At 51.3% G+C, this 24,735-nt stretch overlaps 1 protein-coding gene across 2 annotated transcripts in view; it reads left to right on the top strand.

Annotated features, from left to right (window-relative positions):
* Positions 1-23,877, top strand: part of Ngef (neuronal guanine nucleotide exchange factor) — a 115,263-nt gene extending 91,386 nt beyond the window's left edge. For both annotated transcript variants that reach the window (XM_029565952.1, XM_008838105.1), the window contains 10 exons: positions 12,387-12,547; positions 14,089-14,241; positions 15,118-15,247; positions 15,796-15,870; positions 17,948-18,037; positions 19,106-19,269; positions 19,613-19,768; positions 20,660-20,739; positions 21,346-21,450; positions 23,001-23,877. In XM_029565952.1, coding sequence (XP_029421812.1) covers positions 12,387-12,547; positions 14,089-14,241; positions 15,118-15,247; positions 15,796-15,870; positions 17,948-18,037; positions 19,106-19,269; positions 19,613-19,768; positions 20,660-20,739; positions 21,346-21,450; positions 23,001-23,191 — 1,305 coding nt within the window. In that variant the 3' untranslated portion in view covers positions 23,192-23,877. The remainder of the gene's footprint in view (positions 1-12,386; positions 12,548-14,088; positions 14,242-15,117; positions 15,248-15,795; positions 15,871-17,947; positions 18,038-19,105; positions 19,270-19,612; positions 19,769-20,659; positions 20,740-21,345; positions 21,451-23,000) is intronic.
* The last annotated feature ends 858 nt before the right edge of the window (positions 23,878-24,735 follow it).

The raw sequence follows: 24,735 nt of genomic DNA, 5'->3' as shown, positions 1-24,735 counted from the left end.
CATAACACCTCACCCAAAATGTCCACTTTATTATATGATAATTTAAAAAGTAAAATATTGTGTTGAATGTCTCCAGCTTTATTTCGTTCAGCCTATTAAAGTAAAAACTTGGGCTGGAGAGAGGGCTCAGCAGGCAGAGGTGCTTATACGCAGGCCTGATGACCTGAGTTTGATCCCCAGATCCCACAAAGTGTCAGGAGAGAACTAATTCCTGAGAGTTGTTTGTTCTCTCTCTCTCTCTCTCTCTCTCTCTCTCTCTCTCTCTCTCCAAACTAAAGTAAAAAGTTATATAAATTATAAGCAAAGCAAATGTGAATAATGCACATTGAGCAAATATAAATGAGTATAAAGTTGGAGTCATATTTGCATTTGGGGCTAAAATTTATCCTATTGATAGGTGAGAGGAGAAAAATACTCAGATCTTCAAAGACACTGGGGAAAAAAGACAAGTCACCCGATACCATTCGAATAAAACTCAGGATACATTCTGAGATTTGGAAAGAGTATCTCAAGTCCATTTTCAAAGTCACCTGGAATAAACATTTCTGGTGTCAATAAGGCAGAGCCCTTGCTTTCTAACCATGTTCAGCGTGTTCACAGCCAGGACAGTGAGTCAAGGAAAGGAACAGGCCCCGAAGAAAGAAGGCCAAAGCCGGCATCTGCCTACAGACATGAAGGAGCCAAATCAAACTTCTGGACCTTGCAAGGCAGTTCTGGGAGGACAGATGTGAGATAAACACAGAAATGTCTTGTTTTCATATGTGTTGGCAAACCCAGATTTCAGTCAGCTACAAAGCTCTGTCAACAATAATGAGATGAACAACCAGAGAAAAATGGGCAACACTTCTCACAGAGCTACAGAGCCGCCAGCAAGTGAAGAAGTGCAGGTCAAATTCACTAGCAATGGGAGACATCCAGGGTGAGGCAGCTCTGAGGTCCCGGCTTCTGCCCTTAAAGACGACAGACCTCAGCTACCCAGGCAATGACTTTAGCTGCTTTTCCTTCTGTCTCCACATCCCAGTGCTGTGATTACAGGCTTCTACCGCCACACCCACTTTATGTGGTGCTGGGGCATGAGCCCAGGGCTTCCTGCTAGGCCAGCGCTCCACCGAGTGAGCCACATCCAGCTTCAGACAGGGACTTTTAAACTTGTTTATACTTAAAACCTAGTTTGGGTGAATACTTATGAGTTCTGTCTAACACAGCCAAGAAAAATACAGCAATATTTGTATCAAGACCTCAATAAGAATATATGTACATATTTCTGGTCTTTCTTTTACTAAAAATTTATGTTGTAAAATTTTTATTAGGATGTCTATCCCAGTTTTTAAAAAAGTAGAATAAAGGGAAGAAACCTAAATGTTCAATGCTAGAGGAATTGTTTAGTAAGATAGTAAATAGCTGTACACAAACATCAAAAAACATGTTTTCAACACGGTGGCTATAGACCAGTGGTAGAACCCTTGCCTAGTATGTGCAAGGCCCAGAGTCCTATCCCCAGGACAGAGGGGTGCAGGGAAGAGAACGTGTTTTCAAAGAAGTAGGTAGATATTCATGTCATATATAAATTTTTCCCCCAAAATTGGAATCTCACACCTATAGTAGAGCAGGCATAGAAAATGCCTTTTGGGGGCTGCCAATATGGCTCAGGGAGGAAAGGTGCTTGCCACCAAGTTTGATGACCTGAGTTCAATCCCCAGGAGCCACATGGTGGGAAGAGAAAACCAGCTCCCCAAAGTTGTCCTCTGACCTTTACATGTACAAGTGGTACATCCACACAAATGTAATGAAAGAAAGAAATCTTTTTTCCTATATTTTTGCCATTTCCCATTGATCAGATATATCTGTCTAAAAACCAGTGAGATCAAGCTGATAAGAGTAGTCACAGCAGGAACATGACACAGCACACATGGGCTTCCTTGTGTCCTGCGCTGAGTGTTTAGAGTCTGGCTTAATGTGAGGTTTATGTTTCGACAGTGGATGTGGAACTGAAGTGTTCAGATGTTATGCTCCAGATCAGTGACAACTGTCCCTTTAAGTCTGTGTATTGCTTGTGAGACGGGCAGCCTGTGTCTGGTTCTTAGCTGCGTAAGTGGCAGGTGTCCGGAGCTCTGTTCACACTGCAGAACCACCCAGCCCCGTGAAGATCTTCGGTGAGCCTGAGTGTGGCTCAGTCATGGGAGAATCAGAATCTAAGAATAAAATAGTGTTTTGCATCACTTCAAGTGGAAGCCTGCCAGCAGCAACTGGAGAAAGCGCTACTGCAGGAGGATTTCTTTGTTGACATTTGCCTTTTTTCTGCTGTCTCCTTTTGGATGCTGGCCAGAGACTAAGCGCATTTTCCTTGGCATTCTGGGCTGCTGCTTTCTCTAAAGGCCTCTCCCCTCCGTGTGGCTGCTCGTCTGCCCTATGACTGACCTCAGGCCACCCTAACACACACAGCGTGGCTTTTTCTGTTTCTTTTGTCCATTCTCCTTCAAGCAGTGGCTGAAATTTACAGCTTGCCATCCTGGTGTTTTTCTTTTAAAATTGAATTAAATTGTCTTTGAGCCTCAAAAAAGGAAAATTTAAGTGTAGGGTATCTCAATAGGGAGAGCAGGGAGCTTTTTCCAGAAGGTGGTGGGAAAGGGTGGAACACAGAATTGTCCTGAAAGGAGCTGGAGAGCAGGGAGGAGGGACTTGGGAAGGTGGAACTCTCCACCCAACAAAGCCTCAGCCAACCTGATTCCACATGCCTGGCACCTCGTGTGGTAAGGCATGAACCAGAGGTGGCTGGAGCAATATGGCTGTGGTGGGCAGTGTCCCCCATCTCTCAGGACCCTGCAGAAGGGCTAGAGAACACCACTTCTTCCCTCAATCTGGGGGCAAGCTGAGTAGATTTGGGAAAGGGGGTGGGGAGCGATGTTTTGAGCATCTCCAGGGGAGAAGGGACATGCAGGTACATGGGTGGGGCAGCCTGTAGGCTGGAGCCAAAATTAATAACAGGGCCCAGCGTGCCCAGACAGGAATGGGCCTTGTCCTACTGGGGAAGGAGATGGGTGGGGACCCAGAAGTGGCCTCCGAAGTCTAAGTCTGTTATGGCACTGAAATCAGCAATGTCTTAGGCTGGTTTTCAATCTCTTTTCACAACTTAGAATAGACATTTATTTCCCTACCCCCCCCCAAATACAACTTTTAGAAGAAAAATACTTAAGGTTTTTTTAGTGTGATGGACTTACATCAAAAATAGAAATTGTTTGCTGGGTATGGTGGTACACACCTTTAATCCCAGCACTCTGGAGGCAGAGGTAGGCAGAGCTCTTGTGTCGGAGCCTGGTTGACATTGTAAGTTCCAGGCTAGCCAGGGCTACATAGTGGGGCCCTGTCTCAAAAAAAACTGTGGACTGAGGTATAGCTCAATGGTAGTGCACTTGCCTAGCATGTGGAGGGGGATTGAATTAGATCCCCAGTACCACAAACAAAAAACTTAAATCGTGAATATTAAAGATTTATTTTATTTTATTTTTTAACTTTTACAAAAACTTTGAGAATTTCATACATGAATATAAGGTGTTTTGCTCAAATCCATGCCCACATTTCCCCCTCTGAAGAGGTAACCCTAAAATCTGATTTCAGTGCCATAACAGACTCAGACTTTGGAGGCCACTGCTGGGTCCCCACCCATCTCTTTCCCCAGTAGGACAAGGCCCATTCCTGTCTGGACATGCTGGGTCCTGTTATTAATTTTGGCGCCAGCCTACAGGCCGCCCCACCTGTGTACCTGTGTGTCCCTTCTTCCCTGGAGATGCTCAAAACATCGCTACTTTTCTTTGGGGTCTTTTTACCCTACCTGCCTAGCCAATTCCTATCTCCTATTCTTATCACACCATCCTCTGAAGAGGTTACCCAAATTGCTGATAGGGAATCAGGTGCAGACCGCTCTGGCTTCTTCCATGCTGAACAGGGATGCAGGGTGAGGCAATTGGAGTACCCCTTCAGTGGGTATATCTAGAAGACTCCCAAATGCACTTTTGTCTCTAAGGGGAGAAGAAAGTCCTTGAATAACAAATAGGAGATGTAAAGAAGTAAAGGCAAGAGTAATCAGCAGCATTACATGTTCTAGACAGGGAACTAGAAAAAAGTCGGAACAGGGCAATAAGCCCTTGTCAAGAAACTCCAATAGACTCTCATATGAACATTTTAAAATTGCCCTGTTCTGATTTATTTTATTTTTAACTCTGTGTGTGTGTGTGTACACATTCGTATGTGTGGGTTCCCATGGAGGCCATGGTTCCCATGGAGGCCAGAAGAGGGCATCAAATTCCCTGGAACTGGAATTACAGGAGGTTGTGAGCCACCCTACGGTATGGGTACTGGAAACCGAACTCAGGTTTTCCAAGAGAGCAGCAAGCACTCCTCACTGCTGAGCCATCTCTCCAGACCCCTCCTCACTGCTGAGCCATCTCTCCAGACCCCTCCTCACTGCTGAGCCATCTCTCCAGACCCCTCCTCACTGCTGAGCCATCTCTCCAGACCCCTCCTCACTGCTGAGCCATCTCTCCAGACCCCTCCTCACTGCTGAGCCATCTCTCCAGACCCCTCCTCACTGCTGAGCCATCTCTCCAGACCCCTCCTCACTGCTGAGCCATCTCTCCAGACCCCTCCTCACTGCTGAGCCATCTCTCCAGATCCTTCCTCACTGCTGAGCCATCTCTCCAGATCCCTGAACCATATTTCAGGCAAACTGTAACTACTCAGCCAATGTGAGTCCTGGATGGTGAGGGGCAGGGAATTTGGGCCCTTGCTCTAAGGTTGGGCAGCAGCTGTCACCCAAAGCATCAGCTATCTCCTGGCCTCTTGATGCAGAAAGCAAGCATGGATAACAATCCCAGCAAAATCAGCACTTGGTATATTTTTGTTATTTAGATGTCTGGTACCTCATCCAGTCCCTGCTGGGGAGCAATTGCAGTTGGACTCACTGTATTTCAAAGATGTTTCTTGCAGCATTATTTATAATCTTAAGAAACTGAACACGTGCACAGAGCAGTACTGTGGACATTGGGAATTGCTGCTGACATGTTGGATGGCTTCTGCTTGGGAAAGACATGCTTGCCGTCCTCCCACTGCAACTGTGTGTGAGTGTGCTGGCTCCCTGTTCCCTGTGCGCACTTTATCTGTCTGATCTTGGCTCAGGTGCTAAGCGAACGAGGCTGTCTTGCTATGGTTTTCGTCTGCGTACCTCTGACAACCAGAGCTTTTCTCGGTACCTATCATAGCACGTAAGCTTTTGCAAATTATTTTGCTAACCTGGTCATCTTGCACTTGTGACATGCTGAGGCTTGGGTTTGCTATCTGCACCAGGGTCCCCTGCACCTGCACTCACAGCTGCAGCATGGGCAAGGTGGCTGCTCCGTCAGGCAGTGTGGCTGCTCCATCAGGCAGTGTGGCTGCTCTGTCAGGCAGCGTGGCCCCGGGCTGCTGTCAGTGGTGCTTTCTCAAGCATTTCCCACATTCAGAAGGACTGGGCTACAGGGCTTAGTCCTGGGCCTAGACGCCCCTTGCTCCTTCCCAGGGTTCTCCTTGACTGGAGGCCTTTTGCAAGACCCTTGTGTACACCTCTAAGTCTGTGGCATGTGTCATCTGCAGGAATGGGGAAAAGCTGTGACTCAGGGTGCCAGTTACCCCAACAGACTGACATTGAGGTGTGGATCTTGCTCCCTTGCCCCAGTGGCTGCTCTGAGGGCAGAGTAGAGAGCAGGCACCACGGGGTTGGGGGCTCCTCTGCTCCCGAGACACCTTGCTAAAAGAAAGGAACTGTGAAGTTGTCCCCGTATGACCTCATCTGAGCTACTGCCCTGACCATAGACAGTGCCCAGAGGCCCAGGACTCTGGGGGCCATGGGCTCAGCTTCCCAAGCTTAGGCTGGTTCTCAGCAGACCCCAGAGGCCACTGTAACTCCTGTCAGCACACTGGGGACATGGAAACTGGATGGTGGGTCTGAATGATGCTATCAATGGACAAGGTCCCCACAGCCTACAACATCATGACCCCATGCTCTCTCTGTCTCTCACTCTCCTCCAGACATAAGCAAACGAGCTAAGAGCAAAGCTGGGGCTTCAATGCGTCTCCTAAGTTCAGGAGCTATGAACAGTCCCCAGGTGACAGTGTTGAGGGGGCTTTAAGAGGGACCTAGGCCTGGAGGGCTCTATGCTGTGGTGGGAATAGATTCATTATGCAGGGGTTCTAACTTGAAAATGAGTCAGCCCCTCCTCTGCAGCTCCTGTGAGCACACTCCTGGCCTCACCATGTGGCGGCACTTTAACCTTGGACTTGAGGCCTCAGAACCGTAGGAAATCAGTCTCCATTCCCTATAGTGTAGAGCATTTCCTTACAGCAGCATGAGGTAGACTAAGTCAGGTGCCAGAGGTTGCCCTAATGCTGGGGATGCGGGGTGACAAATGTGACAGGGTCTTACTAAGGCTCAGAGGCACTAGGCATCCTCCACTCCAGCATGCCTCAGGGTCACCCAGGCATCTGAGAAAGACAGGCAATCTGGGAACTAGAGACCTGGAATCTGCATTTTGCAAACACCTGTGGATGCAGTGGTGAACAGAGGACCTTGCTGAGAAATAGCTACCCCTTCCCCATTTTTTGCTAAGGTCTTTGATTTAGTGGCTTCCAGGAGGATGATGCCAGAAATGAGTAGAGGTGGTGGGAAAGCAGGCAGTGTCTTAGCATTGCTGTAGGACAGAAGACCACACAGTGTGGTTTAAACAACAGACAGTTATTTTCTTATTGTTCAGGAGACTGAAAGTTCAAGACCAAAGTGCCAGTAGGACTTGTTTCTGGTGAGGCACCTCTCTGCTTATGGTGTTAGTTAGCTTTCCTTTACTGTAACAAAATACCTATGACAAGTCAATTTATAAGGAGGAAAGCTTTAGTTTGGGACCACAGTGTCAGAGGTTTCAGCTCATGGTCCGTTAGCCCACTTGTTTTTGGGCTTGTGGCGAAACAGAATGTTGGTGGCTGTCAAGCCCTCAACCTAGACCCCCTGGGATAATCCACTGTCTGGGAGAGCCTTGAGTGGATGTAAAGGGACTTCCTGGGACCTGGGAGTAGAGGTTGGGACTTTTGTTCCATGGCTCTGTGGAAGGTTTGGGGGTAGCCAGAAGCTATGTCTTCAGTCCCTGATCTGTGGGGGGTTCTGAGCCCCACAGAGGTCACCTGGAGATTCAAGCCTCGAAACATAGGGGTTTCGAGGAGTTTGGGGAGGCCGACCTACCATCCAAATCTGGGTGGGGTGTAGAGCCTGGAGCCTAAAGAGTCAGCAGCAGAAGCAACTCAGCCTTAAGTCTGCTGACAAGGAGAACCCGGTGTCACAGATCATAGTCGGGAGGGTGGGAGCAGGGAGGATGGTAAGGTGAGCCAGGACCTGCCTGACAGTACACACAGGACAAGCCATGCTGAGCGCTGGGCTTCGGGTCAGGACTCCTGTCTTTCCTGTATTGCAGTAAGCTGTTTCCTCCATCTTTTTGGTCCATCACTGCTTCCCTCCCATATCTGCCTGCTGATGATCTGGTTCCCCTTGTTCTGAACCTAATTAATCAAGACAGGCCTGGTGGGCCTCACTTGCTACTCAGCGGGTCCTGAGGCCTCATGGGGTTCCTACCCCCAGGTAGCATTGCAGCCATGCTGAATTAGTGGGGGGCTCATTGCTGTGACAAAATACTCAACGCAAGCAACTTAAGGAAGGGTTTGTTGTGGCTCACAGCCCATCATGTCAGGGGAGTCATGTTGGCAGCTGGCCACACTGCGTCCACAGTCAGGAAGCAGAGAGATGAATGCTGGCCTCAGCTAGCTCTCTCCTTTTACTCAGCCTGGAACCCCAGCACATGGGAGGGAGCTGCCCACATTCGGGGTGGGTCGCCTCACCTCTTAACTCATGCTAGAGACTCCCTCCCAGATGGTCCCAGAGGCTTGTCTCCTAGGTGATTCACAGCTGGCCTCTGGCCCAAGTCCTGCCCCTTCTCCTTGAGGCAAGTTGGTTTTGAGCATTTCTGCAGGGTGTGTAGCTGGGGGGGTCCGCTCTGCCTAGAAGACAAAACTACATTATATACAGAAAAATGTACATTTATTAAGACAAATGGCCGCGTGCTCCCTGAGGGGGTGTGTAGAAGACACGCACAGCTACTCCTCACAGGCCGGAGTATGATTTGTGTGTGACTGTCAGCCGGGGCAGCCTCCCTCCCTAGATTTGTGAAAACAGACTAGGATTCTGGCCTCTGAGGTCCATCCCCACATGGCAGTCAGTAAAGGCCCATGGCACACAGAGACTCAACACCTCCCCATCCTGCCCCTCCCCCATGTGGTAGTCAGAGGAGATGAACCTGAAATGTGAATGGGAGCCCAATGGGCCTCACTGGACCCCTTCAGTGGGGGCCCATGACACACAGAGAGTCAGCACCTTCCCTTTCTGCCCCTCCCCAACTGCCATCCCATCTCTTATCCCCAGTGCCCAGTGTTGCACCACTTGGCTGTTGGCACACCTGAGAATGGGTCTTCTTGCCATCTTTGGCTACTCCTGGACCAGAGCACCTTCCCACCATTAGTGATGGCAACACCCAGATGGTGGACAGCCATGCCCAGGTTGTCTGCAAATGCTCCGTGCAGGCTGGGACCTGGGCTCTGTTTCATACCTGTACTTCTCTTCTGCCACTGTAGGTGTCCTAGCTGCTGTTCTCATTTCTCAAGGTTAGGCAGCTGTCACAGGGACTTGACATTCTGTGCCTCCCCCCCGCCCCCCAACACACAAGACCAGTGGTCTGTCTGCAGCCCAGCTGCCCGCAGCAAACATGTTGCAGGCCGCACCAATGGCCGGCCACCTGGACTGCTCCTCCAGGCAACAGCAGGAGTTGACCAGCTCTCAGCCTGTGTGAAGAATCCAGGTGGGATAGGCTTCACTGGGGCAGCAGTGGGCACTCAGAGCGCACCCTGATTACTGGCAGCCATCAAACGGAAGACTCAGGCACTAAAAGTGCCATTTGGGGACCAAGCTGTGATTCATCAAATTCGGGCCAATCTAACTAAGTGTTCTCTGAGGCCCTCAAGCGGCAGCCAGGCTCAGAAAACAGACGCCAGGGAGGAGCTGTGACGACACCCAGCCTAGCTAGTTCACCATCTGTAGCAAGGGCCACTTAAAAGAAGTTGAGTTCTCGGTAGTAAGTGACATGGGCACACACATTCACAGTCACAGGCATACACACCCTCATACACTCAGGCACACTCATACGTCTGTACTCAGCACACAGCCTCTCATTCACGTGCACACATTCTCCTCCTCCAGACTTCTACATTCTCCAACACCCTCATTTACACAGACACACTACAGGTACCCACAGCACACACCCATACACAGATGCTCATCTGACTCGCACACACATCTCAGATACACATGCATGCACATTTGCACCCACAAACCCACACACTCACATGCACACACTCGTTCACATATACACACATGAACAAACATTTTCCCTCACTTTCACATACCTTCACACACACTCTTGTCACTTTTCATCCCTTCTCCACTTCTCCAGGATGTAGCCATGTCTTGGTGGTGTCAAGAACTGTTCTCTGGTCACTGGAGCTTAGCGCCTGTGCTAGGTGCAGCAGGTGTCCACTGAGTGCTTGTGGCATGAATGGACACATAAGTGAGGGGCATACAGAGCCTGCATCCCTCATCCTTCTGAGTTTTAAGGTTTTGTTCTGGGTCTTGTATTTACTGGGGACCAAACCCAGCACCTTCCACGTGGTAGGTGAATGCTCTTCCACTGAGCTGCACCCTCCCCCTCTCCCTCACTGTGTAGTCACACCAAGGCTGAAGCAGCCTCAAGTCAGAGCAGTATTGATAAGGAAAGGACAGCTACATTGATGTGGCAGATAATATGACATGCTAAATAGAGACAAACACCCTGGCAAGGGAGCATTCACAGATGACTAACTGCCTCTAAATGGAGAAGAGCGGGGAGTGTTGAATGAATGGGTTCAGCCAGCATCAGCCATGATTCAGGACAAAGCCTGCTGTACATCAGCTACTGCATGGCCAGGCACAGCTGCCCCTGAACCCCTGGTCCTCATAATCATCGGGAAATGCCATCATCCAGGGAGCCTGGGTGGAACCAAGCTAAGGGGGCACTTGTAGGTACGGTCCCGACTGTCTCTAGCAGTGCCCTTCAGAGTGAGGCCATCCGCTAGCCATGCCTTCATGTTACACTATGGAACTGGCGAGCCCCTCAGCATCTGTTCATTTGGGTTAGTTACATGTGCTTAAAGCCAGTTCTGCTGAGTTCTTTTAATGTTCTCTTGAGAAATTAAATATAGCAACAGGAAAGTGAGTTCCTAACAGCATCTGTAGCAGAAAAGCTTCCAGAAAACTTGACACCTAGTTTGGCCTTCTTGTCTGGGCTAAATATGGGCAGCTGGGCAAAACAAAGGTGAATTGTTGGCCAGCACTGGGGCCCAGGGGCCCTGGTTCATAGCATCGCAACCCTGACTGTCACTGTCTCAAGCTAAGTGCAGCCTAGGGGCCTGGGGCATGGGGGTGGCTGTGATGTTGCTGTAGACTCTCTCACTGTTGCTGGAAAGGGCTGTGATGTAGGGCATCCCTAGCTTACAAATAAACCCATTTCAAAGGGACTGTGAACACCCAGTTAAGCTCTCTTTGCTGTAGCCCAGCATTCAGGGGTCATAACAGAGCCCAGACATGGAAGACCGTAGGGTTGACTCTGGCTTCTAATACCATGAGTCTGCAACTTCAGTTGTTCCACCTCCTTAAGCATTTTCTTATGGAGATATGGAAACTTCTGCATGTCCCAGGGAGACCTTGAGGATTAGATGAGACAGTTTGAGAACTACAGTGCCCTCTGCCCAGGGCCTGTGTCTTCTGGGAACAAACGTCAACCCCTCTCTCTCCCTGAGCCCTGGAGTCAGAGCCTACACTACCACCTTCCTGCCCACCCTGCTTCCTCTTATCCTCTGCCTGATGTGCTGGTTTCTGAGAATGGCAAAGAAAGACAGAAATAGACCTCCACACACCCAAGGTGGATACCAGAATCCTAGCACGGAGGCCCCTGAGGTACACGCTCTCCTTAGTTCCAAGGGAGGATCCTTCCTGCCTCTTCTAGCCTCTGGCTGCTCTAGGCACCACCCTGGTCCCCACCTTCATCCTCTTATCAACACCCCAGTCTCTCTCCCTTTCCATTATGGACAGGCCTGGTATGGTGGTTAGTTTTCGTTGTCTACTTGACATAATCTAGAACCTGGGAAGAATGTTTGAATGAGAGATTGTCTAGATCCCCCTGGCCGGTGGGCGTGTCTCTGAGGGATTTTCTTGACTACATTGATTGCTGTAGAAAGATCCAGCCTAACAGGGATGGCACTGTTCCCTGGGTTTGGATCCTGGACTGCATGAAAGAGGAGAACGTGAGCTGAGCAGTGAACACACATGCATCCTTTCTCCTCTCTTGACTGTGGATGTGATGTCACCAGCCGCTTGAGTCCCTGCTGGACTTCCCTGCAGCGATGACCTGGAATTGTGAGCTAAATAAGACTTTTCTTCAAGTTACTTTTGTCAGGGTATTTTATCACAGCAACAGAAACTAAAGCACGGGGTAGGACTCTCCCTGAATCCAGGGTGACCTTGCCTCTAGACCTTCCATTCAACACATCTGCCAAGACCCTTTTTTCCACACAAGGACTAGTGCCTGGTTCTGGAGGCTACGATGTGAACATAGCTTTTGAGAGAGTTAACAGTTCAACTTGCTGCTTTATCCCTTCAGGGATCTGAGCCTGTCCCAGGTCCTGGGACAATGGAAGGTGGGCAGATAGTGGGGACGCTTTTTGCCAGTCTTGGGGTGTATCATTTGTAAGCCCCAAAGGTGGGCTGGCCAGGCTCTGCAGAGCTCTGGGTAATTCTGAGTTCATCACTTTGGTAAGCAAATTATAGTACTGACAAGGAAAGAATAAAAGTTACCCCAAATCCCACCCCTCCTGACTCGCATCTCGTCTGTTTCCTGCAGTATGGGGGCAGGGTCCCTTCACCTGCCCATTTCTCTGCCTTACCTGCACCAATAAGCACAGGCCAGAACCCTCTTTGCCACCATCTGGCTGTGTCGTGAGACCAGCCTCTCATACTGTTTCTTGTGCCATGTACTGGGCCCTCGCTTGTCACCAGGTGTCCACATGTTCATTCTAGGAATGAAGTGCTGTCCCCTTCACCCTGGGGTGGGTTGGCTTCATGAGGGTACTGCAGGACACATCCTCCAGCACAGGCCTCAGCAGCCCTGCATCTGAGAATGTTCTCAACCCCCCTTAGCCATAACCACAAGGTCTCTTCTGTGTGAATGCAGGCCATGTTCGAGCTGGTCACCTCCGAGGCCTCCTACTACAAGAGCCTGAACCTGCTGGTGTCCCACTTCATGGAGAACGAGCGGCTGAAGAAGATCCTGCACCCGTCTGAGGCCCACATCCTCTTTTCTAACGTCCTAGATGTTATGGCTGCCAGTGAGCGGTGAGCACTGAAGGGGGTCACCTTCCTCTGTCTCTTCTCCATGCCAGTGTGGCTGAAACTAGGGCCCAGTACACAGCACACGGGCTTCTCTACTTTTGAATATTTGGAATTTTCCATAGAGAAATGTGATTTATAAAGTTGTAAATCTAGACACTGGAGAGATTGCTCAGTGGGAAAGGTGTCTACTGTATAACCATGAAGACTTGAGTTTGAGCCCCAGAACCAAGGTATAAAGGCCAGATACAGTGGCACATACTTGTAGCCCTAGCACTGGGAAGACAAGAAGGTCTCTGGGGCTGGCTGGCCAGGCAGTCTAGTCTAATTGGTGAGTTCTAGGCCAATGAGAAACCCTGTCTCAAAACACTAGGTGGATGATGCCTGCAAAACAACTAAGGTTAACCTCTGGCCTCCACATACTTTGTGCATACATGTACACACACACACAGAAATCCAAAGACCCACCATCTCCTCCAGCAGGGTAGCCAGTAGTGTCCCCTGGGTCCCTTCCAGTCAGCCCTTGTGCCCCTTGCATCCCCATGGTGCTGTGAGCTAAAGGACACTTCTGTTAGAATGTTATACATGAAACCCACAACTGGCCCATCAGGCAGGCCTGTGTGGGTCTCATGACCCTCACAGGGTCCAAGAGTGTCCGAGAACAGCTGATGACCCTGAGATCACAAAAGCTAGCTCAGTGTGTTGAGACCTGAGATCCCTTGGGGGCCAGTGCAAACAGAGCCCAGGTTCCTGTTTCCCTCTTCTCTCTCCTTGGGTGTCCAGCAGTCCATGGACGGGATTCAGGATCTGTGATGGACCTGTGTGAAGGAGGAAGTGAGCTCAAGTGGAGAAAGATGAGACAGATTAGGGTGAAGAAACTGCTTAGCATCTTCCTGCAACCCGGGCAGCCGCTGGACCAACCTCTCACAGTCAGATGAGGCGGGAGGCGGCAGAGGCAGCCTTCCCCTGCAGGGAAGGGCCACTCAGTGTCGCATGTGGAAGCCTGGGTGCTTTTTGCTGTCTGTGGGCCCTCCAGTCTCCCTTTTTGTATGGATACATGCTATCTCTTTGCAGTCTCTGTACCTCCTGGTAGCTGTGCTATCTGTAGGTTCTAGAAGTGATGGTTCACTGAGGCCAGAGCAGCCTGTGAGACCCCTGAGCTTGCTATCTATATTATTGATTTATGTTTTACTATGGAAAATTCCAGAATGCAGAAGAGACACCCATGCAGTGAGCCCCATGTGTTGGCTACTGATTTAATGAGTGAGGTACACAGGGCCAGTCTATGTTCACTCATTCCCCACCCCTGCGAGCACCCAGGGGACCATGATAAGATAGACCTTCACTGCCATTATGCCCCGTGCACAAATGCATCAGTGCACACCTAAGAGATAAAGATAAGTCTCTTACGCTGATGCCGTTGCCTACCTAAAAGTTATTCCTCAATGTGCTCAAATATGCCATCAGTGTGCAGAGTCCCCACCTACCTTGCCAGCCAGCGTGCTGGTCTGTCCAGACGCCCTCAGCGCAGCCCCTGCCCCTTGCAGGTTTCTTCTGGAGTTGGAGCACCGCATGGAGGAGAATATCGTCATATCAGATGTGTGCGACATTGTGTATCGCTACGCGGCTGAACACTTCTCAGTCTACATCACCTATGTCAGCAACCAGACCTACCAGGAGAGGACATACAAGCAATTGCTGTGAGTGAGCCCAGTCTGGGCTCAGCCATCCTTTGCCTGAGCAGTCCTAGGGTCACACTGAACCACAGAACTCAGTCAGGCTGGTGATGGTATCCAAACCTGGCAGGTTCCCAGAGCATACTGGTGTCACTAGAATATCAATAATCCACCAGGAGAGTCAGCTGACACTCCCCAGACCTGTGTTCAGAACACAGGTGGAACTTTGTGGGCTTAGGGAATGACATCAGGACAACCCAAGATCCAGAACACTGGAAAAGTGGGTTTGAACTAGTGACAAAGGCAAAGGCTGTCAGGATAGGTGTTCATGTCTTGCAGTGCCCAAGGATCCATGGGGCACCATGTTGCCCTGTGGATACAGAGCCCCTGGCCCTGGTAGAAGTTGACACAGCCAGGATGCCCCTGACTAGGCAACCAGCCCTGTGATAAACCCCAAAGTAGTGTCTCTCCCTTGCCCTCAGCAGCACTGTGCCACGTGGCCAAGCCCACCTGTCAAAAATAGCACAGGCTCTCCTGGCAGGTGTCTTAAGCCTGCTGTGGGTTCCATCACTACGTGGGTTTACCTTGCCATGGCTTCCTGCTGGGTGAAATCATCTAATTGTACATCTGATTCATAGACTTGGACACACATGGGATTCTTGCCCTCCTACACACAGCATGTTTTGCTAAGTCTTCATGGGTTGAGCATATGAGGCTACCATTGTTATCTGACTTGTACATGAATAGTTTATTTTCCATGAGAAAAAAAAAATGGAAAAGAGAGAGAGAGTGTGATCACATTGGATCTGTGGGTTTTCTGGTCCCTGGGAGACCATGGGTTGGGGAAGCACCTCGAGGACCTGAGTTGAGAGATCAAGCCCCCTGTGTCTGTGTCCCCAGACAGGAAAAGACAGCTTTTCGGGAGCTGATTGCACAGCTGGAGCTGGACCCCAAGTGCAAGGGCCTGCCCTTCTCCTCCTTCCTCATCCTGCCCTTCCAGAGGATCACACGCCTCAAGCTACTGGTCCAGGTATGGCCTCCCACAGCACTCTGGGCAAAGTCAGGACAGGTGCTCTCGGCATCTAGATACAGAGTGAAACACTGATACACAAGTATAAGAAGCAACTTGAGGGTCACTGTGAACTGATGGAAACTGAGCAATTGAAGAAAAGGAATTACATGGACAGGGCCAAAGTCAGCAAAACCCCAGGCCCATGGTAACTCAGACAGTCCCAGAAGGAAGAGGAGGAAAGCCCTGAGTGCCTTGTGCAAGCATTTTGCCCCATTTGCCCTTGATCTTTAGGGGACAGTGGCTCTGGATGAGAATACACGTCAGCCCTCAGGGGAGCGGGGGGGGGGCATCCCACCAAGGCTTGGACTGCCCATTACCACTCTGCAGCATGGAAGGCGTTTTTGGGTCAAGGCACCCATGTCTGGCCTGGCTGAGGGTCCCCTGCCCTGTCTATCCAGTCGGAGAGCCACATGAAGCTTCAGAGATGATGCCTTTGCCAGGGAGGGAGGGAGGGGGAGAAAAGGTGGAAAGTTGTGGGGATTGATGCAGCCATGTCTTGTGTTTAGAACATCTTGAAGAGGGTAGAGGAGAGATCTGAGCGTGAATGCACTGCCTTGGATGCCCACAAAGAGCTGGAAATGGTGAGTTAGTACATCCTGTGTGACCCAGGGCACATTTCCCCACTCATCCACCTTCCCTGTGGTCTCGTTTGTGGCTTCCATAGACCACTCCCTCTTTGGACATGCCCAGATTGGATGTGGATGCTACCAGGTCCTCTCTCCTGCATGGAACGCTGCTGCCCTCCACAGTTCCCAGGTCTATTTCCTCACTGCCCCAACCCCATTCTTCAGCTTTTGTGCATATAGGCCCTGCCCCAGAGATGGCCCAGGGCTGACAGGCAGGATTGCTGGCTGTCTCCAGCCTTCTGTGCCCTGCCAGTGGCTTGTGGGCTTGGCACCTGCTCTCAGTAGAGCTGAGCATTGGTTTATGGCTGCTGGGCTGGGGTGACTCTACCATGCTGCTGTTGGTAGATGAGAAGGCCCTCACACTCCTTCCTCTATCATCACCCTGGGGCCAAAGCCCAGTGAAAGGAAATCACTTTCCATGGGCTCTGAGACTTGAGACTCTGAAACCATGAAAAATGGAAGTGTGTGTGTGTGTGTGTGTGTGTGTGTGTGTATATATATATATATATATATACACACACACACACACATATATATATGGAAGCGCAAAGACTGTGGTTTATAAATACAGTCTGTACAGTCTGTGATGGTGGCTCTGAGCCATGCTGATTCACTTCCCCAAGCGGCTGTTCCTGTGTCCTTCACCAGGCCAGACAACCACCAAATCCTTCTGGCCCTTGAGCCCTTAGAGCACTGGCAAGGACAGTGTCCCTCCAAGCTTGTCAGGGAGAAGGCTAGGGGTGCAAAGGAGCAACTTGGAGAGAGCCAGTGACTATGAGTCCGGCAGGACCTTTCTGAGCCTCCTGTACCTGATCTGTGGGTCTCCCTTCCAGCCCCTACTGGGCAGGTGGCCCTCTGATCTGTGAAAGGTCCACATGTCCCAGAGGGCTGTCCCTGAAGTCAGCCCAGAGCCAAGATATGTTTCCTAGTCTAAGTTCTTTATGCTTTTATCTCCCTTTTCTATTTCTCATTGCTTTTTTTTAAAAAAAAAAGGTTTATTCCTCTCATTCATAAAAGTAATTAATGATCAAATACAAGAAAATTCAGAAATTCTCTAAGCAAAAAGAAGATAGCAAAGATTCCTGCTACCCACAGTCCTATGACACACTGCTGCCCATACTCCCAAACAGATGCCTGAATGCACATGCATATACGTGTACATACACACACACATACACACACACACAAGCATGTACACATGCTGCAACCGGCACTCCCGAACAGATGCTTGCATGCACATGCACACATGTACACACACACACGTACACATGCTGCAACCAGTCTCCCAAACAGGTGCCTGCATGCACACACACACATGCATATATACACATGTACACACACATATACACATGCCGCAACTGGCAGATGGCACTCCCAAACAGATGCCCGCATGCACACACAGGTACACATCCGCATCATGCACACACAGCATGCTCTGTATTTAAACCACAGTCTTTGCTTTCCCATTTATATACATACACTGCACTTCTTAATGGTTTTAGAGTCTTCAGGTACATGGACTGCTATTTAAGTTGATGACAAGATTTTTTTCATCCTAAACATTGCAAGGAACACCCTTCCAGTCATTTCTTTGGACATTACATTCATTCACAAATACAGTGTCTACATCAGGCCAGGCTCTGTTCATTACTGTGAACAATTTCAGTTTGTTTCTGGAGACAGGCCTCAAAGTCTAGGAAAGTGCAGCATTATCGGCCTCTTGGTTCCTGGCTGCCTCCCACAGTGGGTGTCAGGCTAGCTTGAAGGAATCGTACCTTTTCTAGTCTAGCTGAGAAGAAAGGCCACCTCATCTTCATCTGGGGTCTGGCTTCCTAGCCAAAGTCAAGTTGTCAACCTGTCCTCCAGACCCCACAGGTCTTCCCACTTGCCTTAGTTCCAGGTGGTGCTAGATAAAGAATTCCAGTCCATCTGACACTGACCAATCACTGTCAGTTGCTGGACATACTGCCTAGTCACAGTGGTGGCTGGGGACAACTTGGCAGGCTGGCCTGACATGTCTTCCCTATCCTAGGTGGTGAAGGCATGCAATGAGGGTGTCCGAAAAATGAGCCGCACAGAACAGATGATCAGCATTCAGAAGAAGATGGAGTTCAAGATCAAGGTGAGTACAAGATCTGATCAGCCTGTACCTAGCCATGAGGACCCAGACCCCACTCCAAGGCATGGGTGGTCCTGTACCCCCACTCCCAGCAGCATGGTGGAAGCCAGTCATAATGCCCTATGATTTTTGCCTAGGCTTACTTTCTGAGAGCTGGGGTGGAGGGAATCCAGCTGCCTGTCTCTGAATCCTGCTGTTACTGGCTAGGTGACCCTGAGCAGTTAGTGATAGGGATGGGGACTGTTTGGGATTCTCAGTGCTGGAGAATTGCAAGTCACCTCCCTCATATTTCATAGCAAACTTCAAGCATTCTTGAGTCCTAAAACCCTTGGGGCTGGGTTTCTGGTGATTTGGGCATCACTGAGGGCTCTAGAGAACTGGGCAGTGAGGAAACACTTGCCTGGCATGAGCAAGGCCCTTGGTCTGATCCCAATCATGCAAAAATAAGATGATCCCAGAGGTCAGGGCTTGGGAGCTGAGCCCTGATGGAGGATGTCAGGGATCTTCTGGCACCTTCTGGGGCTATTCCTGCTGGGCTGACCACAGGGGGCTCCCAGCCCTGAGAACATCACCCAGCAGACCTATCCTCCTTGTCCTGTGGCTACCATTCTTTCCTTTCCCCTGTGAACTTATCCCCTTCCCTGGCTACATCAATAAACTGAGCCTGGTGGGTGATGATGTCACACACACTCACATATAAACAGACACAAGTACATCTGGGCACACCCCAACACAGACACAAGCACACACAATCAGAAGCTCACACAATCAGTGGGGCAGCAGAGCTCTAGGCTCTGCTCTACGCTAGCCCAGCTGTGGGCTATTATGGAGCCTCCATGTAAATGCATAGACAGCACAATGCACATACAGACATCATATCAGTGCACACATGTACAACACACGTGCAGAGACACACACATTTGCACACACTCTTTTGCAGGTGCAGTGAGTACAATGGCCTCCCACAGCCCTCATGTGCCATGTCTCGCTGTATTACTCCAGCAGCAGTGGCATTGCAGGACCCTGGGGAGGTGTTAGTGTGCTGCCACCTGACCCCCTCTCTCCTCCCAGTCAGTGCCCATCATCTCACACTCCCGGTGGCTGCTGAAGCAGGGCGAGCTGCAGCAGATGTCCGGCCCTAAGACCTCCCGCACCCTGCGGACCAAGAAGCTCTTCCAAGAAATTTACCTCTTCCTCTTCAATGACCTGCTGGTCATCTGCCGGCAGATCCCTGGGTAAGCCTGGTACCGTTGGGCACAGGACCACACCTGGCCTTGGCTTGACCATGATTCGGGGCAGCAGGGCAGTAGAGCTCTAGGCTCTGCTCTGCGCTAGCCCAGCTTTGGACTATTATGGTGCCTCCATGAATCTCGGTTTCTCTCCTGTGAGTGCCTGGCTCTGAGCAGGTGCTCGGTGGAGTGGCCGCTGCCCTACCACACCCCAGGATGAGAGCTCTTCTGAGGAACAGGGGGACAGGCTTGTGGGGATCTTCCAAAGAAGGCAGAGTGGCTGGGCCTGCCAGACAGCCACGGATTCTCCTGAGACCAACCGCTCTACCCAACCTCCTCTGTTCCCCAGAGACAAGTACCAAGTGTTTGACTCAGCCCCAAGAGGCCTGCTGCGTGTGGAGGAACTGGAGGACCAGGGCCAGACGCTGGCCAACGTGTTCATCCTGCGGCTGCTGGAAAATTCAGATGACCGGGAGGCTACCTACATGCTGAAGGCATCCTCACAGTGAGTCCCCGGTGCCATGAGCCACATCGGGTAATACTCACTAAGTCAACCTTTTCCCAGGTGAAACAGGGCTCAACATATTATCTGTAGGAGGCTGGTCTGTCACTACCTATTCTTCCTACTGGGGACTGTGACATAAGGCTTTGTGGGACCTTCATGTTGAGGTGTCAGTGGCACATTCCTGAGTACATGTGTGCATAGAAGCATGCACAGTGAGTGTTCCCTCAGAACTCCAGGCTCAGGGCAAGTCCTTTTTGTGAGATGGGATGCTTAGAGTCTATAAGCTGACTGAACAGGGAGCCACGGTCCCCCGCCTCCCCTGCCCACTCACTCTGTGTGGCCTCCAGTCTCACTGCCATCTCTGAGCAGCCAGGACAGCTACCCAGCAGCCCCAGGCTCTCAAGGCAAACACGTGATGTAGGAATTGCTTTGTGGACCAGAACCCTGGATTCCTCCTGGCCTGCCCAGCCAGCCTCTCCTCTGTGCTCAGCCAGCCCTCACCACAGTCCACAGGGCATTGTCCCTGCCCTGCTGGGGCCCCAGGCTCCAGTTCACAGGGCTAACAGGGAAGTGGCATTAACCTTTCCTAGCTTTTCCATGGCTGAGAAACTGTGACTTCTGGGAAACTGGAATGGACCTTTGGAACTAGCTTTCAGGACCTTGTGGAGGCTCCTTGAACTGCCTCAGCACCTTGTGAAGTCTCCTTGACCTGCTGGGCTTCATTAAGAACCCCTAGGAGGAGTGTGCAGGGGCTCTCCATGCACCTAGCTGAGCTGCCCCAATGTAACCTGCAGCCAGGCTCAGGATGTCACTGACCTGGAGGCCTCAGGCCACACCATGGGATGGAATTTACTGGCTCTGCAGTTGGGACACTGTCCTCTTTCTGTGCAGGAGTGAGATGAAGCGTTGGATGACCTCACTGGCCCCCAACAGGAGGACCAAGTTTGTGTCCTTCACGTCCCGGCTGCTGGGTGAGTCCCTGACTGGGAAGGAGTCTCTGGGTGGCTTTGTCTGAGACTCACTGGGACTCAGCTTCAAGGCTCCTTGGCTGTCTGTGGGGGGCCACTTCTGCCAGTCCCACTCTGGTGCCAACCAGAAGCTCAGAGCCTGTGAACACTGGCTGCCTGAACTTAACAGCACTGAGTGGTTAAGGAAGTCCCTAGGTCTTAAGTATCAGGTGGCAGGATTCTGGACCCAGACTTCAGTGTTCTCTTGGGTTTACCTGTTGCCTAGAAATTATAAAGGGCCCACAGTTAGCCTGGCTGCCTTACCAAGAAGCTGCTGCTAGGCTTGCTAGCTTGTCCTGACCCCAAGCTCCTCGGAGGGCCACACCCAGAATAAGAGGTTCCTCTAGGCTGGGAGGCACCTCCCATGGAGGCCTTGGGAAGTGAGCGCCTCCCCTCAGAGGAAGCCTCTTACTACTGTGTGGTTCCAGGTCCTGCTTCAGACAGAGCTTTAACCACCTGCTGCTGGTACCATTGTCCCTGCCACCACTACCTGCTGCCCACAGCTCAGCTGGGTGGGGGCAGGGTGGAGCCTGTGATGGGGACATACCGCCCCCCACTTCCCCTCTGCAGACTGCCCCCAGGTCCAGTGTGTACATCCATATGTGGCCCAGCAGCCTGATGAGCTGACACTGGAACTTGCCGACATTCTGAATATCTTGGAGAAGACTGAGGATGGTAAGCCCCCCAGGGAACTCTGCACCTTGACCAGTATGCCCCTCAGCCCCCATGTAGGAGTGGATGGCATAGCTGGTGGATGGGCAGGCAGGCAGAGCCCAGCATCCTGACAGGCACTGGCATTTCAGGGACATTCTGCCTGACTACCAGGCCCAGCATCTCTGGAACTTTCCTCAGCCCACAGTCAGATGTTTTCTGTGCCCTGCTTCCTTCCTGTGAGTTGTGAGGGTCCTTTCCCCTCACAGGAGGCCTGGCTGGATCCTGGCTCTCTGTCCCAACTCTCAGACGTGGCCATGACCTCAGCCCTTCCCAGGAGGGAGCTCAACCCTGACCTCAGCCTCTTTGGCCATAAGCATCTAAGGATACCCACAACCACCAGACTCAGAGCCCAGTGTGGGCCAGGAAGCCCCCTTCTGCCCTCCCCGTGGGTAGCAGATGGAATTGCCGGTTTAGTGCTCCCCTCTTTTGTATGTTAAAATCAAAATCTCTGAAGTAGCCAGGTGTGGTGGCACATACCTATAATTCCAGCACTTGGGAGACAGAGGAAGAAGGAGTCCTGCAAGTTTGAGGCTAGTCTGGGCTATGATACCCCATCTCAAAAAAGTATCTTAAGAGCCGGGTATGGTGGCGATGGTGGCGCACACCTTGAGTCCCAGCATTGAGGAGGCAGAGTTAGGTGGATCTCTGAGTTCAGTTCCAGCCTAGTCTACATAGTGAGTTCCAGTCCAGCTGGGGCTACAGGGAGACCCTGTCTCAAAAAAAAGATATATATCTAATATATCTATATACATATATATTATATGCATATATATACATATATGTATGAACAAAGACCCAAGGCCTCCCCTCCTGTCCTTTTCCTCTTCTGTCCCTGGTCAGAGAAGGCCAAGTGATCTCCACAGTATCCCTCTGTGTTCCAGGGCCCCTTTGTCCTTCCCCCAACATAACCCACCTCTTCACACCCCTCCCAAAGGTGGCCTGCAGAAGGCAAGCCTCTGACCTAGGTAGGAACAGGCAATTTAGCCACAGGTCTGGCAAAGAACACTGGCGGTGGGGAGGAGGGGGCACAGAAGAGAAGTCAGGTCAGGGCACTTGGTGCCCCCAGGTCATGATGGCACCACCCTTGGGGAGCCAGCTGGCCCTCAGGCTGAGACTCTAAGAAAATGTGCCCAAGGAAAGAGTGAACTCACTCTCCAGGTCTGGTAAGTCAGTGGTCAGCCACCTCCCCCACTGGCCCCTTGGATGCCTCTACCTTTTGGGGTCTGCTGGCCTGATGTGGGGCAGCCTATGAAGGTTCAGGAACCAACTTCAAGTTGGTGCAGAAGCTCATGAGAGAACCCTATGCACAGCGCATGCCACTTATCACACGGAGGGCACAACCTAAGTTCTGGTGGGGTGCTGAGGCTCTGCTCTTTGAGAAAGACCAGCTGGGCTCCTGACCATGGCTCAACCCTTCTTCCCTATACACAGAGGAACCCTGGTTAAGAGGGAACCCCAGCCCTGCCCCACACCACCCCTGCAGAGCTCCTGACCTACTGCTTCCTTTGCAGGGTGGATCTTTGGTGAGCGCCTGCACGACCAGGAGAGAGGCTGGTTCCCCAGTTCCATGACAGAGGAGATCCTGAACCCCAAGATCCGCTCCCAGAACCTCAAGGAATGTTTCCGAGTCCATAAGATGGAGGACCCTCAGCGCAGCCAGAATAAGGACCGCCGGAAGCTGGGGAGCCGGAATCGGCAATGAGCTGCAGCTCAAGCACCAGCCTAGAGGAGGCCTGTGGGCAGGGCGAGAAAGGGCCCAGCAGGGACCCCAACAAACACAGGCAGCCTTCCCAGGCAGGAAGGGTGGCTTGGTCCTGCACTGGCCCTGCCCAGGCAGTGAGGGCTCTGGTGTCTTGGCCACTGGCTCACTTACACTGGAGAAAGGATGAATTTTTAAGCAGTATTTAGCTACCTCTCCAGCCTCAGAGCTAGGAGGGGGTGGACATGTTCCAGGGGAGTTCCAAGGACTAGACAAAGTGCAGACCCAGGGGTCCCTAGCAGGAGGCAGGCAGAAGGTGACAACTGTCGGGAATATCCCCCGCACTGCACGCTCTTTCCCTACTTTGGAAGCTGTTAAAAGTCTACCAAGCACATGGATGGGCCACCCTTGCCTGGGGGAGCTTGGAGCACCCACCTCTGCCTGCCCCTCCCTGTGCCTCTTCCAGCCTCTGTTGCACGGCCAGGCCCTGTCCTCATCAGGCCTCCCAGAGTTTGGCTGAGGGCTCATGCTGCCTCTGGCTCCTTGAAGGGCTGGATGCCACTTGTGTCTCCTGGCCCCTGAAGGAGCCCAGGCATTTTGCGGCTCACTGCATCCTGTATGGTCATGGTTCTGAGAAAAGCAAATACCATTTTTGGCTGCATTAAAAGAAGCATCATGTATAAAATAAAGAGGTGAGGCCTGTTCTTTATTGCCCTGATGCACACAGGAATGAAGCATTTGGTTCTGGAGTGGGAGGGAGGAAGCAGCCCTCCAGGCCAGTAGGGGAGGGCTCTTCCCCAGGGAGGTCTCTAGAACCTTCCAGAGGGAGCAGCCAGCATCAAGCCTCAGAATGGGAGTAAATTTGGGTCTTTGCTTGTGAAGGACAAAGGGCTCTCTGAATGGGTTGGGGACTCCTTTGGTTGCATCTGGGGTACACATTTACAGAAGGTACCAACAGGCAACAGCCCCTCAAGGGATCTGACCCAGGGCCTGGGCCTGGTCTCCCTACCTGGTCCAGACACAGCCTTGGTCGCTCCTTTGTGTTTTCAGTGTTAGCCCCGTTACCCAGGTCTGCACAGCCAGTCCACATCTCCCCACTTCTGTCATAAAGAAGTGTTGAGGGCACTGTGTACTGTGCACCTGTCCAAACACATTTTTCTCTGCATTGGAACAAGCCTTTTAATTTGTTTCCTGAGACAGGCTCACTGTGTAGCCCAGCTTGGTCTTAAACACAACCCTGCCTCAGGCTCCTAAATACAATGATTTCATGTGTGGCCATGCCTGGCCCAGAACTGTCTTAGAATTAGGGCCACACAGACCTTCCTAGCATCTTCCTACAGATCGCAGTGGGGCTCTTGATGATCTTGAGACAGCTCATGCTTGAGCTTCCCTGGAAGATACCGCCTTCAGTGCTGCAGCCAAAGCCTGGCATCGACCACCTTGTCCCTACCTCTGGTACTGTCCAGAAGCGTCAGCCCCCAACTTCTGGGTCAGCTGAAGAGGGAGATTCAGTCCCAGGAGCATCATGCATACAAACGTACGGGGGG

Source organism: Nannospalax galili, unplaced genomic scaffold (assembly GCF_000622305.1).
Source record: "Nannospalax galili isolate Female #2095 unplaced genomic scaffold, S.galili_v1.0 scaffold1138, whole genome shotgun sequence".
NCBI lineage: Eukaryota > Metazoa > Chordata > Mammalia > Rodentia > Spalacidae > Nannospalax > Nannospalax galili.
The sequence above is the reverse complement of the archived record's forward strand: the minus strand, read 5'-3'. Positions and strand labels throughout refer to the sequence as shown.